This window comes from Hemiscyllium ocellatum, chromosome 26 (assembly GCF_020745735.1).
Source record: "Hemiscyllium ocellatum isolate sHemOce1 chromosome 26, sHemOce1.pat.X.cur, whole genome shotgun sequence".
Lineage (NCBI taxonomy): Eukaryota > Metazoa > Chordata > Chondrichthyes > Orectolobiformes > Hemiscylliidae > Hemiscyllium > Hemiscyllium ocellatum.
In genome coordinates, this window is record NC_083426.1 from 49,726,279 (window position 1) to 49,743,384 (window position 17,106).

The 17,106-nt window shown below is 43.3% G+C and overlaps 1 protein-coding gene across 1 annotated transcript; it reads right to left on the reverse strand.

The window, feature by feature from the left end:
- Nucleotides 1-8,171: 8,171 nt before the first annotated feature.
- On the reverse strand, nt 8,172-14,916 carry LOC132828460 (uncharacterized methyltransferase YdaC-like). Its single transcript, XM_060845606.1, has 2 exons — nt 14,419-14,916; nt 8,172-11,779 (listed from the first exon to the last, which is right to left on the reverse strand). Exons 1-2 carry the CDS (start codon nt 14,852-14,854, stop codon nt 11,580-11,582), a joined length of 636 nt encoding a protein of 211 aa, XP_060701589.1. The 5' UTR covers nt 14,855-14,916; the 3' UTR covers nt 8,172-11,579.
- Nucleotides 14,917-17,106: the final 2,190 nt, after the last annotated feature.

Here is a 17,106-nt window from a genome sequence, read left to right on the forward strand (position 1 = left end):
CAGGCAGTGACCAGTGGGGTACCGCAGGGATCCGTGCTGGGACCGCAGCTTTTTACAATATATGTTAATGATATAGAAGATGGGGTATCAGCTATTACATTAGCAAATTTGCTGATGATACAAAGCTGGGTGGCAGGGTGAAATGTGATGAGGATGTTAGGAGATTACAGGGTGACCTGGACAAGTTAGGTGAGTGGGCAGATGCATGGCAGATGCAGTTTAATGTGGATAAATGTATGGTTATCCACTTTGGTGGAAAGAACAGGAAGGCAGATTACTACCTCAATAGAATCAATTTAGGTAAAGGGGCAGTACAAGTGATCTGGGTGTTCTTGTACACCAGTCAATGAAGGCAAACATGCAGGTACAGCAGGTAGTGAAGAAGGTTAATAGCATGCTGGCCTTCATAACAAGAGGAATTGAATATAGAAGCAAAGAGATGCTTCTGCAGCTGTACAGGGCCTTGGAGAGATCACACCTGGAGTACTGTGTGCATTTCTGGTCTCCAAATTTGAGGAAACACATTCTGGCTATTGAGGGAGTGCAGTGTAGGTTCACGAGGTCAATTCCTGGAATGGCAGGATTACCTTACACTGAAAGACTGAAGCGACTGGGCTTGTATACCCTTGAGTTTAGAAGACTGAGAGGGGATCTGATTGAGACATATAAGATTATGAAAGGATTGGACACTCTGGCAGCAGGAAACATGTTTCCACTGATGGGTGAGTGCCGAACCAGAGGACAAAGCTTAAAAATACAGGGTAGACCATTTAGGGCAGAGATGAGGAGAAACATCTTCACCCAGAGAGTGGTGGCTGTGTGGAATGCTCTGCCCCAGAGGGCAGTGGAGGCCCAGTCTCTGGATTCAAAGTTTGTGAGAAGATTTGTAGCTCGGGTGCTCGTTGTTGTGGTTCTGTTCGCCGAGCTGGGAGTTTTTCTTGCAAACGTTTCGTCCCCTTTCTAGGTGACATCTCCAGTGCTTGGGAGCCTCCTATGAAGCGCTTCTGTGCTGATTTCTCTGGCATTTATACTGGTTTGAATCTGCCGCTTCCGGTTGTCAGTTGCTGTCCGTTGCATTGGCCGGTATATAGGGTCTAGGTCGATGTGTCTGTTAATAGAATTCTTGGATGAGTGCCATGCTTCTAGGAATTCCCTGGCTGTTCTCTGTTTGGCCTGCCCTATAATAGTGGTGTTGTCCCAATCGAATTCATGTTGTTTGTCATCTGAGTGTATGGCTACTAGGAATAGCTGTCGTGTCGTTTCGTGGCTAGTTGATGTTCGTGGATGCGGGTTGTTAGCTGTCTTCCTGTTTGTCCTATGAAGTGTTTTTGTGCAGTCCTTGCATGGGATTTTGCACACTACGTTGGTTTTGCTGATGCTGGGTATAGGGTCCTTTGACCTGGTGAGTTGGCTGTTGGTTTGTGTGCTGTTACGAATCCTAGTGGTCGCAGTTTCATGCTGTGCTTTTCCAGCACCACTCTCATCTAGACTCTGGTTTCCAGCATCTGCAGTCATTGCTTTTACCTAAGACAACTGGCAGACGCATGTGACTTTGTTTTAACTCTGAATGAGATGCTGAGATGCCGTTTGGGATGTTGGATTAATGATGTAACCATGCAAAAACCAGCTGAAGCCCAAATGGATTTCACAAAGGCCCTACAATTGGATTCATCATTGAAAATGTGGCAAGTGGAGCATAGGAATTGCAGGCTATTTCTATGGAAGTGAAGCCTGACTCCGCTTGGCGAACAGCACTTGAGTGAAGGCAATTGCACAGCCTCACTCAGGACGTATCCTGAACTGAAGGTCTCTAGCTCAACCCACAGCAAAACCCAAAAACAAAGCCAAGCCTCCGTCAAACAGTGAACATTTTCTTCAGGACCCAGAGCAGCAGGCTATTGGAGTTGCTGCTGGCATGCCGTCTTGAAACAGCAAAAGAGTCCCACTAGACGGAACTGGAATAATTAAACTCATAATCCAGTATCCATAAGGTGCACACCCTGGAAAGTCCACCTATATTTAGGTTGGAAAGTTGCTCAGCAACATCCAAATCAGAACCAATCCGAATAAACATCTGGTTAAATGGTCACCTGGTTCTAATAGAGGGCAATACCTGAGTGGTCATTTCAGTGATTGCAGAACCAGCCTTTGGTCTGGACTCCAACTCTTAGGTTTGCGTAACACCTCAGCTTGACTGAGAATCTATTCTGGGGAATCTTCACAAATTGAGAATATGACTTTGGTTCCGATCTCATATGTGAAGCAGCTGGTTCAGGGATCATGGATTGTAGTAAAAGGTTTGTGCCCAAGCTTGATAGGGCAAAACTGGCTGAGAAAGATTCACCTTGATTGGCTCAACATTTTTCCATTTACTAATTGGCTGACTGAGAGAAGTCTGAATTAAATACCTGGAAGTTTTTCAGGAAGGTCTAAGGATGATCAAAGGAGCCACGTCCATCTATGCAAAGCAGGCAGGGGAACTGTCCTTCACAAAGCTGAACATGAGCTATGCTCAGTTACAATTGCTGTTAGATGAGCCTTTGCAATTTTTCAATGGATAATGGAGAACATTGCACATGGTCTACCCCAGGTCACCATTTATCTAGATGACATACTCATCTTAGAGAAGACCAATATGGAGCACTTACAGAACTTGGACATCGTCCTTAGAAGTTTCTCCCAAGCAGGCATACGCCTGAGAAGGGAAAAAGTGTGTGTTCCAGGCACCCCATGTGACCGACTTAGGCTATAGAGTTGACAAGATCGGGTTACACCCGTTCGAAGATGAAGTGAGGGTGCTCAAAGGTGCCCTGACTGGTGAATTATCATGGAAGGTTCATACATGACCTGACCCCCATCTGACACTTTTGCATCAGCTCTTAAAAAATGGTCAGCCATGGAAGCTTTTAGGGAAGTGTAGAAAGAGTTATTATCCTCTATGGTTTGGCACACTATGATCCCAGGCAGGATCTGGTCTTGACATACAATGCCTCCCCATACAGCATTGGGAAGTGTTAGCTCATAGGTGGCCCAATAGAGAGGGATGCCAAATAGCATATGCATGCAGCACTTTGGCTGATGCAGAGCGTAAATACACCCAAATACAGAAGGAAAGTTTGGCAGTCATATGTGCAGTCAGGAAGTTCCACAAACACCAGCTAGGTCGACTTAGAAAGGACAACATAGTGCTGCCCTTCGTTTCAGGTCAAATTCAGTGTTGGGTTCTATTACTAAGTGTGTATAATTTCAAGTTGGAACACTGTCTGTGCGTCTCCCACTAGCAGTTACACCAGTGATGGTACTGCCAGTGGAAGAGTCTGTAATAGTTTCAAATTTTTTGGACAAACGTCCAGTCACAGCTGCCAATATCAGTCTTTGGATGCAGAAAGATCCAGTCCTGACAAAAGTGAAACAGCTAGTGGTGATGGGGGAAACAAAAGATCGATACAACATAAATTGAAACCTTTCTGGATCTGACGAGCCCAGATCACAGTAGAGGACGGCATTTTCTTATGGGAGCAAGAATGATTGACTCGAGCAAAGGTCACCAGCAGATACTTGCTGAACTTCACCAGGATCATCCAGGGTTTCTAAAATGTTGGCAAGATGTAATGTCAGGTAGCCAGAGTTGGACGCAGACTTATCTGTGTTTTGAGGCAGTGTCCAAAGTGCCAACATGGACAAAACTTATCACCAGCAGTTCCCCATATTTGTATAATGGTTGGGTAAGCCCTGGTCTCGATCATGCATTGACTATGTAGGCAATTTCATGGGCGCAATGTTCTTTGTCGTTGTAGATGCCTATTCAAAGTAGCTGGACGTGCATAAAGTTCATTCATCAAACACGGGGTCAACATTACAAAAACCGAGCATATCTTTTGCAATACATACAGCATTAGAGATATTGGTCACAGACAACAGGCCATTGTTTGACAGCATAGAATTTGAGCATTTCCTAAAGTCAAGTGGTATTCGTTAAATAAGGACAGCTCCATACCAACCATCAGCGAATGGTGTGCCGGAAAGAGCAGTCCAAACTTTGAAGGCAGCCATAAAAAACAGCCTACAGCTTCATTTGATACCAAACTGTCCCGGTTCCTATTTGATTAGATGATCACCCCTCATGCAACTATAGGGATCGCTCCAGCAAAGTTCTAACTGGGGGAAAACTCCACAGCAGGTTAAATATGACATTTCTGGAAGGGAGGGCTAAGCTACATCAGCAATGCCACTGCCAGACACAAGACTCTGTTATGCAAGGGAGACAGTTTATTTTTAGATTTGATTAGATTCTCTACAGAATGGAAACAGGCCCTTCGGCCCAACAAGTCCACACCAACACTCCGATGAGCAACCTATGCAGATCCATTCCCCTCACTAGAGCATCTAACACTACAGGCAATTTACCATGGCTAATTCACCTAACCTGCACATCTTTGGACTGTGGGAGGAAACCACAGCACCCAGAGGAAACCCACGCAGACACGGGGAGAATGTGCAAATTCCACACCGACAGTTGCCCAAGGCGGAAATTGAACTCGGGTCCCTGGCACCGTGAGGTAGCAGAGCTAACCACTGAGCCACCGTGACAAAGTTTGGTGGAGGAACCATGGAATTAGTGATGCATTTATAAATGGCATGATCTACATGAGGTCTGGTCCAGTGACACATAAGGTTCAGGTAGGTGTGGCCATCCTTAATAATGGTGCACATGGTGATGCAAATAAAATAGGTAACCAGAAGTCATTACATGTTTATGGACAATCAATAAATACAGTATAAAAATGGAACATATAAAATAATCATCTGGTAGCACACAATGTGAGAACTGCTGAAAAAGATATATTTTGTCGAAGCTTTTCAATTGCCCTCCTCACAGAACACATGCAATGTTAAAGGGACAGCAACATTTATCCTGTATGAGAAAAGGGTGCTGATTGGTTGGCAACTGGATTCTGATTGGTAGAGGGGTTGTTATGTAGAATACTACAGTTTAGGAACGACAGCTCATTGTCAAACTTTATTTAAATTTCAAACAAGGCAGTTTGAATCTAACTACTCAAAGCATTGACCCAGAAATGTACCAGACAATGTCTCCTGCCTATTTTGTCGCACAGAAACAGGTGCAGTGGGTGTGCATGTTCTGTCTGTGGCCATGGGGTCCTAAGCATTAATATTTGTAGCTATCAGTACACAAAGGTGCACCACTCCGAAAACCTGACAATCCTAAACTTGCCAGTATAATTCACTGCACACTCATGCAGTAAATTTTGTCCAATTGTGAAATGGCATGTAACGTGGAACATTATGCTCTGAGTTTTGCAAGTGCATACTATTCTGTGATGAGTGGCTAACCCTGACACCTCAAAGCCCTTCCGTCACCAACAAGACGCCAGCTAACCTGATAGAAAACTCCACTTGAATGGACAGGTACAGCTACAAAATATTCAAAGTTTTTTAGTGTCCAGAAGACAGCAGTCTACCAGATAAATTATGCATATTCTTTCTCTGTTTCGGTGAAATACAGAAGGTCCCATTTAATTATATATGCTGTATATTTCTGAAGAGGGAACCAAAATGGAGCTGCAATTGGGTTTGATAGATTTGTCAAATATTGTAAAGTGATTCCTGTTGTGTTGTGGACTTTGTTCTCTAAATATCTGGGTGGGCACAGACATCACCCCATTGAAGACCCTGAAACTGTTCTTCCGTCCTTACAATTTCCTGGAATTCTTCTGAACTGGCAACAACATCGCACTTCTGAGTTGTTTCTCTGTTCAGCAATCATGATGTTCTCTTCAATTGCTATACTGAGATAAGAAAGCACTTGCATTTGTGTAGTGCCTTTTGTGACCGAAACACCCAAATGCTTTTGAATTAAACACATTTGAAGTGTCATCATTGTTGTAATGTGGTGGACACAGCAGTCAATATGCGTACAGTGCTGGAGGAACTCACCAGGTCAGGTAGCATCTGTGGAGAGAATAAAAATGTTTCGAGTGCAGTCTGACTCTTCTTCAGAACTGAAAGCTGTGGGAATTATTTTACACATGCATCTGACAGAGGAACAGACCCAGTGCAAAAGAACAAGGGGTTGTTAATGGTGGAGAAAGAGAAAGAAATGTAAAATGGGCGCAAATGAAAATGTAAAAGGGGGAGAGAATGGGTTATCTCTATGAAGAGCAAAGTAAGTAAGGCACAAACAAGGCTGTCAGGATGGGAAGAGAATGCAAGAAAAATGGATAAGAAACATAATGTGGTTTGTATTGAATTCAATATTGAGACCGTGATGCTGTAAATTGCTGAAGCAGAAAATGAGATGTTGTGCCTGAAGCTTTCATAAGTTCCACAAGTCAAGTTGTGATGATGATCAAGTTATCTGTTTTAGTTAAAATGCTTATGGGATAAATGTTGGCCGAGACTCGAGACAGATTATGTGTGTTCTTCGAAGCCCTGTCAAACTCTCTGGCGAGAGAATCTAGAACTAGGGGTTATTGTTTGAAAATAAATAAAGTTTCTCCATTTCAGGCAGAGAGGGAGAATTTTTCCCCTCTCACAGAGTTGTGAAACTTTGGAACTCTCTTCTTCAAATGGTGACGGAGGTATTATTTTTAAATACTTTGAAGGCAGAGCTAGATAGCCTTGATGAGGAAAGAATCATTAGCTGCCATTTCCAGCAGGATGCCATCACCAGACAACTATTCCCCTGCCCTCCTCTCCCTTATCAGCTTTCCACAAGGACTGTTCCCCCCAGGACATCTTGACTCACTCCTCCTTCACTCCCAAGACCTCCCCACAGTCCCAGTGCACCTCCTTCTGCAACCGCAGATGGTGTAACAACTGCCAGCTTATTTTCACCCTCCTCAGTATCCAAGGGTCCAAGCACACTTTCCTGATGAAGCAGCACTTTCCCTGCACTTCAATCTAGTCTACTGTATTTCCTGCTCACAATGTGGTCTCCTCTACATTGGGGAAATGAAGACTAGACTGTGGGACTGCTTTGCAGAACACCTACATTCTGTCAGCAAAAGAGAGCCTGAGTTTCCAGTTGCCTGCCGTTCCAACACATCCCTATATTCCCTGGCCATCGTCTGTCTCAGGTTTGCTGCTGTGCTCCACTCAAGTTCAGCACAAGCTGGAAGAGCAGCACCTCATTTTCTGCTTGGGAATTCTACAGCCTTTTGGACTTTGTATTGAGTTCAACAACCATAAGGGTTGAGCACGCTTCCCCAAACCCCACATATCAGGTCTTTTAATCACATTGTCTGCTATGACACATTATCCATTTTTGTCACTAATAGTCCCCATTAACAGCTATTAACTCTCCTTGGTTGACTGTTATCTATTCCTTTGACTGTCCAACTGCTTTTCTCTCTCCTTGGGCTCTATCTCCACCGACTCTTCAATCCTTATCCCCTCCCCTCCATTTACATAAAAACCTTCTTCCTAGCTTCCATTAGCTCTGAAGAAGAGTCACTGGACCTAAAACGTTAATTGTGCATTCTCTGCCCAGATACTGCCAGACCTGCTGAGTTTTGCCAGCAATTTTTTTTTGTTCCAGTTTTCCAATATCTGCAGTTGTTTTATTATATTTACGGAGTGAAAATTTATCAGCATAGGTGGGAAAGTGGAATTGTGATTAAAATTGGATCAGGTGTAACCTTACAGAGTAGCGTAGCAAATTCAAATGGCGTTCCAGCCAAACTTAATTCATGTGTCTACCCGCAAGGGCAGACAATGCCTCAGTTTAACATCTCACCTGAAAAGCAACATTTCTCACAGTTCGACACTCCCTCAATACTGCATATAGGTTTCACCTAGATTTAGTGTTCACATTGCTGAAGTAGGACTTGAAACCAAAACCTTCTGTCTCAGAGATAGGGGTGCTGACTAAAGTAGATAAAGCCCATTACCTTCAAGGAATGGCCAACCTTTTGCTTTTCATTACTGAGGATTCCATTCAGAGAATGGAACTCAAAATGTCTCAAAACCCCTCACCCTTTGTTCGAATCACACGACTCACATCCAGAGAGATTGGACGAGTGTTCTCAATAAACAAATCTGGTAAGTCTCATTGCCATCCAACACAATTGCTTACAACCAACTGGATACAACATAACCATTAAAATCAAAGGATTGGTATGTATTCAAATAAAAATCTCAAAACAACATTTACAAAAATCCATTTATTGTAATTATTAATAAGGTGGCTAAAGTTATAACATGTTACGGCACAGAAAAACACATATGTCCCAACCAGTTGCTATCGACTCGAGCCTTCACCCACTTTATGTTATCTGAACATGTTATTGTTCCTGTTTATTCCCTTCTCCCTACAATCCTGTCTCATTTCTTCTTAAATGCATCTTTACTATAAATTTCAATCGGTCTCAGGCCGTGAGTTTCATGTTCTGACCAATCTGTGGAAAGTTACTTCTGAATTCCCTCGTGGCCTCTCGTTATGCTTTTCTCCACAATTGGACATGCTCCACTTGGATTCACTCTATCAAATCCTTTCACAATTTTAAAAGTCTCTTCTAGTTTTCAAGAAAGTGCAGACCTTGAAATGCATGCATTCCTGGTATCACCCTTGCAATATCTTTCCTGTACCCTTGCCTTTTGCTCCATCACCTTTTGATGATATAATGACCAGAACTATAAGTATGGTCTAACTAAGATTCAATACAGATTAACTACAATCTCCCTACTTTTTGATTCTATTCCTCTACAATTAAAACCTACTGCTAAATTTGCTATCTTTCATGCCCTTCCTCACCTACAACACAACCTTTAATAATTTATTTAGATGTACTCCAAGATTTTGATGTTCCTCCGACACCATAAGGCTCACATTTTCTGAGTGACAAATGAATTAAACCCTCTTCCTGCCAAATGGACAATCTCACATTTACCTGCGTTGAACTTTATTTCATGATTATTTGCCCACAATGCAAGTTGATTAATGTCCTCCTGTATTTTGTTGCAGACATCGCTTCATATTGACCATGACTCCCCCTCGCCCACAAATTTGTCATCCAAACATTTGGAAATTGTGTTTTATTTTATCCCAATGTCCAAATCAATAATATACATTTTGAACATCAATGCTCTCAACACTAATCTTTGTGGAATGCCACTTACTACCTTCTGCCACTCTGAATAACCACCATTACTCTCATTCTCTGTTTTACTCATGAGGTCAGCCAGTAATCCATTCTGCCAAATATTCTCTTGACTTCACATACCTTGACTGTTTTAATTAGTTAATGAAAGGGAACCTTAAATGAACTGCATTCAAGAAGATTCAAGAAGGCAGCTCACCCACCACCACCTTCTCCTGCGTAATTAGAAATGGGCAATAAATGCTGACCCAGCCTGAAAAGCTCCATATTTCTGAAGGAATACAGAAATCTGACTTGAGGCCCTTTGAAAGTCCAGATAACATTCATCTGCGACATTATTATTATCTACTTTCTTGGTCTCTCCTCAAAACAATTCAGTAAAATTGGCAAAACAAGAATTCTCCCTTTGAAATGGTTGCTCAACAGTGTTGGCCATTTTATTTTCCTAAGCTTTTGTTCTCAGCTTTATCGAAGAAAATCTGGTTTACTCCACAGTTTATGCGAGATTTATGTCCGTCTTTATTCTCATTTTAAGTATTTTTATCACTAAGTATGTAAGTTAGCTCACTGAGCTGGAAGGTTTCTTTTCAGTTGTTTCATCATCATAACTAGGTGACATCATCAGTGAGAGTCTCTGGTGAAGCGCCGGTGATGTGTCCCACATTTCTATTTATAGTTCTTGGTTTCTTAAGATGGGTGATGTCATTTCCGGTTGTTTTTTTCAAGGGAAGGTAGATGGGATCTAAATCGATGTGTTTATTAATGGAGTTCTGGTTAGAATGCCATGCCGCTCATCTGCTGAAAACCTTGCAAAACATAAGGATAGATAAGTCCCCTGGGCCAAACGGGATACACCCTAGGTTACTACAGGTAGTGAGGGAAGTGATTGCTGCACCTTTGGCAATGATCTTTGTGTCCTCACTGTCTCCTGGAGTAGTGCCAAATGATTGAAGTTTGGCAAATGTTATTACCTTGTTCAAGAAAGGGAATAGGGATAATCCTAGGAATTACAGACTAGTCAGTCTTACATCAGTGATGGGCACAATATTGGAGAAGTTTCAGAGAGACAGGATTTATGATTACTAGGAAAACCATGGTTTGATTAGAGATAGTCAGCGTGGCTTTGTAAGTGGCAGGTGATGCCTCACAAACGTTATTGAATTCTTTGAGGATGTGACAAAACATGTTGCTGAAGGTAGAGCAGTGGATGTGGTGTACATAGATTTTAAGAAGGCATTTGATAACTCTCCCCATGGTAGGCTCATACAGAAAGTAAGGAAACATGGAATGTACAGAAATCTGTCTGTCTGGATACAAAATTGGCTGGTCCATAGAAGACAGAGGGTGGTGGTAGAAAGTATTCAGCTTGAAGCTCGGTGACCAGTAGTGTTCTGCAAGGATCAATTCTGGGACCTCTGCTCTTTGTGACTTTTATAAATGATTTGAATGAGGAAGTGGAAGGGTGGGTTAGTAAGTTTGCCAATGACACGGAGGTTGGGAGAGTTGTGGATAGTGTGGAGAGCTCTTGTAGGTTGCAATAGGAAATTGACAGGATGCAGAACTGTGCTGAGAAGTGGCAGATGGTGTTCAACCTGTAAAAGTGGGAAGTGATTCGCTTTGGAAGGTTGAATTTGAATGCAGAATACAAGGTTAAAAGCAGAACTCTTGGCAGGGTAGAGGAATAAAGGAATCTGGGAGGCAATGTCCATAGAACCCTGAAAGTTGGCACCCAGATTGATAGGGTTGTTAAGAGGGCGCATGGTGTGTTGGCTTTCATTAGCCAGTAGGATTGAGTTTAAGAGCCGCGAGGTTATGCTGCAGCTCTACAGAGTGTTGGTTAGATCACACATGGAATATTGTGTTCAGTTCTAGTTGCCTTATCATAGGAAAGATGAGGAAACTTTAGAGAGAGTGTAGAGAAGATATACCAAGATGCTGCTTAGACTGGACGACATCTCTTCTGAAGAAAGGTTGAGGAAGCTGGGGATTTTCTCACTGGAGCGAAGAAGGATGAGAGGTGACTTGATAGAGGTGCACAAGTTGTTAAAGGCATAGGTAGAATGGATAGCCAGGGACTTTTTCAATGATGAAGGGACATAATTTTAAGGCAATTGGAGAAAGATTTAGTGAAGATGTCAGAGGTAGGTTCTTTACTCCAAGTGGTGGGTCCGTTGAATGCACTGGTACTAGAGTCAAATACATTGTGGACGTTTAAGTGACTCTTGGATAGACACATGGAAGTTAATACAATGAAGGAAATGCAGGTTAGCCTGACTTTAGAATAGGATAAAATGCTGGCACAATATCAAAGGCCGAAGGATCTCTACTGTGCTGTTCTCTTCTACGTTCAATGAAGTGGTGTCTTCCAATTTATCTACAAATATTACAAATGGGTTATATAATAGCTCAGTAAACCCAAATTATTGAGCTCGTGAGGCATCAGAGATGACAGCACATTCACGGCTTATTTGCTCTAGCAAAGATAGCCTGAAAGGGTTTCCCTTGATCTTGTTTTTGCTCCATATACACGTCAACAAATCCCGTGTCACGGAGAGTAGCCATGTACGGTTCAGGTGGCCATTTTGTATTCTTCAAGAATCCAGCAGCAACAAACTTCCTTAGAACTTCCAGGCTTAAGGTGGTGACCATCAGTCCCCCTGTCAAATAAAGGATAAATACTCAATTTTCTGTTAGGTTGTTTCTTGGGATTTAGGTGAAGAAGAATCTCAATACAAGACCTTCTAGTGAAAAAGCAACCACACCAGTGGAGTCAAAATGCTGTGAATTTTCCTAACTCACCTGGGCTTTTGTTCCCTGACCATCAAAAGTGGATGTGCCCTGAAACAAGGAGGGCCAATCAGAAGGCTTCCAACAAGGGAGGTGCAGCAAGTTGTAAGGGAAGGTAAGCAAAAGAGAGAGGGATTCAAGATGGAGATTCCTCTCTGCAAATGTGTCAAAATCTGATGGAAAAAAGATTCAGCAAACAGGCCACCAGTGATGAGTAGAAGATGGGGGAGGTTGGAGTCTCCTTCCAAGATGGCTCATGGCTGCTCCTGTACTCAGGGAGTAGGGGGAAGTGTCTGGGAGAGACCACCCTGGATTGCTGACCCATCGGATGACCACCTCCAGGCACCTAAACTGACTCCTGCTAGAAAGTTGCTTCCTTGAACTGGCTATTGTTAATGAGCTACCCACATGTGAAAGAGTGGCCCAGAGGCTGAATTGGCATGTCAGCAGCTATTGCCCTCATTCCCTCTGGGGTGGTGGGGTGGGGAGCAAATATTCTGCCTTCTGGTTTGATTATTAAACTCTGGAAGAATCAGGATTGTGATCAGAAGGGTGTGGGATGTTGGGGGTGGGAAGTACTCGCCTTTGGGCATGTGCCACCTGTTGTCTCTCCCTACCAGCTCACTGGAATAAGTTCACTATACATGTGCACACTGACACCTCAGAATTCAGGAGATTTCAATAAGTCAAGGAGCTTTCAACAGATTGCTACTGGTTCAGAAACCTGAGACATTCCTTCAGTGGAGCGCAGTATTTCAGCTCACAGTTTTAAATGATGATCATGGGTCAGCTTCTGGCAATCTTCATTCAGACACTGGAAGATCCCTGGGCAGGAGATTCCGATTCCCACCAAAAAAGGAGACCCTTTTTGGCACACTGCCACCCAGTAACTAAATGTTATCTCCTCAGTCAGGCAGACTTGGAAATAATTCCTGCTAATTACACCAACTTCCAGCTGCATGTGGTATGAAGAAGTTATGAAAAATCGAATGAGAGTAGATCCAAAGTATTCAAAATCACAATGGGTCTGGTCAGAGTAAACAGGGAGAAAAAGGTTTCCATTTGTGAAAAGATCGAGAATGAGATGGCACCAATTGAAAGCAGTTGGTAAAAGAAGCAAAAATGACACAAGTATAAACATTTTCCGTACAACAAGTAGTTAGTGTCTGGGTCAGAGTCTGAGAGTGCAGTGGACTTATACCAAGGCGTTCAAAACAAAAATGGGACAGTCACTGGAAAGGTAGAGTGTGCAGGGTTAAAGGGAGGAGGCAAGAGAGGAGCACAAAATAAAATGTTCATTTGGAGGGTGAGTGAAATGGGCTGAATAGCCTCCTATTGTGCTGTAATAATCTGAGAGGTCCCGACATTTGCTTTAACCAGGTATCACCTGAACAGGTTGTCATGGAAGCATGTTGTTCAAAACACAAAGAAAGCTGCAGGGAGTGCTGCCAGGGCTGCACAGTTTACAGCACATTGGTCTGAATATTCCCGAGAGTGGCACCCACTGTCAGGATTTTCTCTTCCATTAATACTGGGCTCTGTATATCTAGCTGGGAATCCTGATCCCAGCTCCACAGACATGTAAGGCGTAGCTGAAATGAACACAGTTCCACACAACCCCCACCCTATAGGGTGGGATAGTCAAGGAAGGAGTCAAACCATGTCCCATTTTTTCTGCAGTCAGTTGCTATGGTCTGAGTGTGGGTTTAATTCCTGCAAAGGCTGAGGATACCACAAAGGACACTCCTCTCATTCCCTCTCCTCCCCGAGGCATAGTGACAACGATGTTCTGATTGGTTCCCCACCAGATAACCATGCCGTGTGTGGGGAACAGAACCACCTGGCCAGCAAAGAGAAAGCATCAAAAAAATCTCACGGTCTCTCTCACCTGCATGAAGATATTAGAAAGTTCCAAATAATAGCTAGCGGCTTCCATATACCTTTATGTGTGAATCCCCTGTTAAAGAAGGAATAAAATATCTTCAAAAACAGTGAAAGGGCAAATTCCAGTAATAGTGGGGTTTGATTTCCAGCAAACTACCCCGGTCAGTCATGACAATGGGCACAGGCCTTACAGGCTGAGGTCTCCCTTCTCTAAGTATTGTAGATACTGTACTAGTGAATGTATACTGTAACTATTGACTGATTCTATAATTATTGGACTTGTCTTGGACTTCTAAAAACTCTCCTGTCTCTCTCGGAAAATCTGTGACTGCTGGTCAAGGTGGTGAGGGGGTGATCTGGATGGAAAAGGGATGTTGCAGAAGCCTCACTATAAACAATGCTTCAGTCCCTGATTGTTCTACACAAAGCACACAAGTGGTCAGGGCCATGTTTAGCTATTATAGTCTCTCTCAATGTTCATTTTATCAGCGTTTGACAACCAGGATAATTAGTGACATGTCAATCAGTGCAGATTAGTTAATATGTGACCCCACCATTCCATCCAGACTGCACCATTTCCCTTGAGGTTTAGGATTTTTCAGAATTGACCAGCACAACACTCTACCTGGTTTCATAACTCGGTAAATCTCTCTGCATCCAGATTGCAGATCAGGCCAGAAGTAATAACAGTTGCAGTGAAATACTCTGTCCACCACGTTGTCTTCCAGAGGGATATGTTCCACACTGCCGTGAAACAATGTCACCTTGCCGGTCTGAATATCAGGCTGCACCCTCCTGCTGGCTACACGGTACATGTATTCAGAGTAATCCAGCCCATAGAGCTTGCCCTTCGGCAGCATAAGGCGTTTAGCAGCTTCCTGCAGACCGAGCCCTGGTCCAAAGCCCAGTTCCAGCACCACACTCTCAGGCTGAATGTCACACAGTTTGACAGCATTCACCTCCAACAATCTATTCCTCCTCTCGAAGAACTTTTTCAACATCCACCCCCAGGGGCCTTGCGTTGGTTTGCCCAGTTGTTTGGTGAGGTGATCGAACAGCATTGCTGGTGCTCACAGAGCTGTGAAAACTTCCCCTTCCTGTTGCACACCGTGGAGCCTCAGCCTTGCTGGATGATTGACAGCTTGGATGACCATACACTGAGATCCCAGCATCAGTTTACAAACAGACTGAGCCAGTCAGCTGGGCTGAGAGTGTGGACGTTAAGCTGTTGTTGTTCAGTGACAGTGCTGAGCAAACAGACTGAAAGCAGCCAGAGCACAGCGAGACTCAGGGAAAGGGGCGGGGGGGGGGGTGGATATTCTGAGCAGCTCTGCTCCAACTCCTGGGCAGCTCAGCATCTCTACTAGAGTTAAACATTGTTCTCACTGCAGCTCACAACAACAGAACGCAGACTGGTTCCCGTACAGTAAAGGGCCTGATACAAGGCAACAAGCAAAACAACCATTTCCAACATTCCTATGTCTTGTAGCTATGAGCAGTAAACAAAACCTTAACGTGCTGGAGAGGGAGGTGACCATGCATTTTCTTTTTATTTACTCTCGGGATGTGAACATTTTTGGCTGGCCAGTATTTATCGACCATCCCTCGTTGCCCTTGAACTGACCATATTTCTGTGGCTCTGGAGTCACACGGAGGCCAGTTTACGTACGGACAGCAGATTTGCCTCCCAGAAAGTCATTCGTGAGCAGAATGGGATTTTCTTACAATCAGCAACGGTTTTATTATCATCAGCTGTTTCATAACTCCAGATTTTTCAAATTGAATGTAAATTTCACCAGCTGCCGTGGCAGGATTTGAACACACATCCCCAGAACATTAGCTGAGCTTCACGATTAATAGTCTAACAACTCAGCCATCACCTCCCCAGATAGGGCAGAGAGCACTCAGCATTGTATAGTAAATTCACTGAATGGTTAAACACAGGAGACAATAGCTTGGCCTGTTCTATCTGTTCTGTCTCTCTGAAGGATCAATTCACTCAGTGTTTTCTCCTTTTCTCTGTTAATCATGATGTCATTTCTCTTTGAAGGTCTTACTCGGCACTGTCCCAATCCCACACTCATGCAATTCTTTCCAGATTCCGACCAGTCTCTGAGGATAAAGTTGCTCCTCATATCACCATCATTTCTTGCTCAGGTTACTTTCAATCTGGGTCCTCTTTGTCCCTCCAGAAATGGGAAGTTTCTTCCTGTCCACTCTGTCCAAACATTACTATTTTGAACATTTTGACCAAATCTCTGCTCAACCTTGTATTCACCAAGGAGACCAGTTCCAAAATCTCCAATGTACCCACTAAACTGAAGTTCCTCATCCCTGGAAAAGACCGAGAATGTGAGGGCACCAATAGAAAGTAGTTGGCAAAAGAAGAAAAGATGAGATGAGACACCATGCCACAAGTGGTTCGGGTCTGGGTCACAGTGTTTGAGAGTATGGTGGAGGCAGTTGCTGGAAAAGGTAGTGTGTGCAGGGATAGAGGGCGAAGGTGAGAGAGGTGCAGGAGGTAGAATGCTCATTTGAAGGCCAGTGCAATGGACCGAACGGCCTCATTTATATGCCACAATTCTCTTTTACCAGGAAATCACCTGATCAAGGCTGTCTGTCCAGCATGCACTTCAAAAACAAAACTGCTGCAGGCCGTGCTGCCAGGGCCCCACAGTTAATTTTAATACAGAAGATTCAGGAAGGAATTGGAAAAGAACACAGAGACAGAAACAGAATAGGAGGTGAGATTGCGTAAAGACCCTCATCCTTTTATATCCTTTAGTTTTGGACTCTGGACTAAAAAGGAAAAAAACTGCTTGAAACCAAGGAGACAGTGCAGAGGTAGTTTAAAAATCCAATTTTCTGGCATGGATTGTATATTCTGTGTGATGTTGGAACATTGAGAGCTAAAGCAGACATCACAGAGCAAATGAGTTCTAAATGAAAGCAAACATTTTTTGACAACAATGTTCTAGTTGGTTCCTGAACAGATAACCATGCCTTGTGTGAGAAACACAACCACCTTCCATCAAAACATCTCACTGTCTCTCTCTTTGCCCTGTGTGAAAGCACTAGAAAGTTCCCAGTAATAGCGAGCTGGCTTCCACAAACCTTTATGTGTAAATCCCCTGTTAAAGAAGGAATAAAATATCTTCAAAAACAGTGAAGATGAACAGCATCAGTGTGCAAACAAACATGTGTCAGCAAGAAATGGAGAGGAGGAGAAAGAAAGTAACTCATCTACATCCTGTGGTCCAGACTGGTGCTAACCAACTGTATTTCCTTGGAATTTATTTTTGTCTTTTTTCAT

Bases quoted from the DNA above. Each gene is read 5' to 3' on its own strand.
- LOC132828460 (XM_060845606.1), bottom strand. From the start codon at position 14,854: ATGCTGTTCGATCACCTCACCAAACAACTGGGCAAACCAACGCAAGGC. The intron at 11,780-14,418 runs GTAGAGTGTTGT...TTTATTTGACAG, and splicing joins TTACCGAGTTATGAAACCAG to GGGGACTGATGGTCACCACC.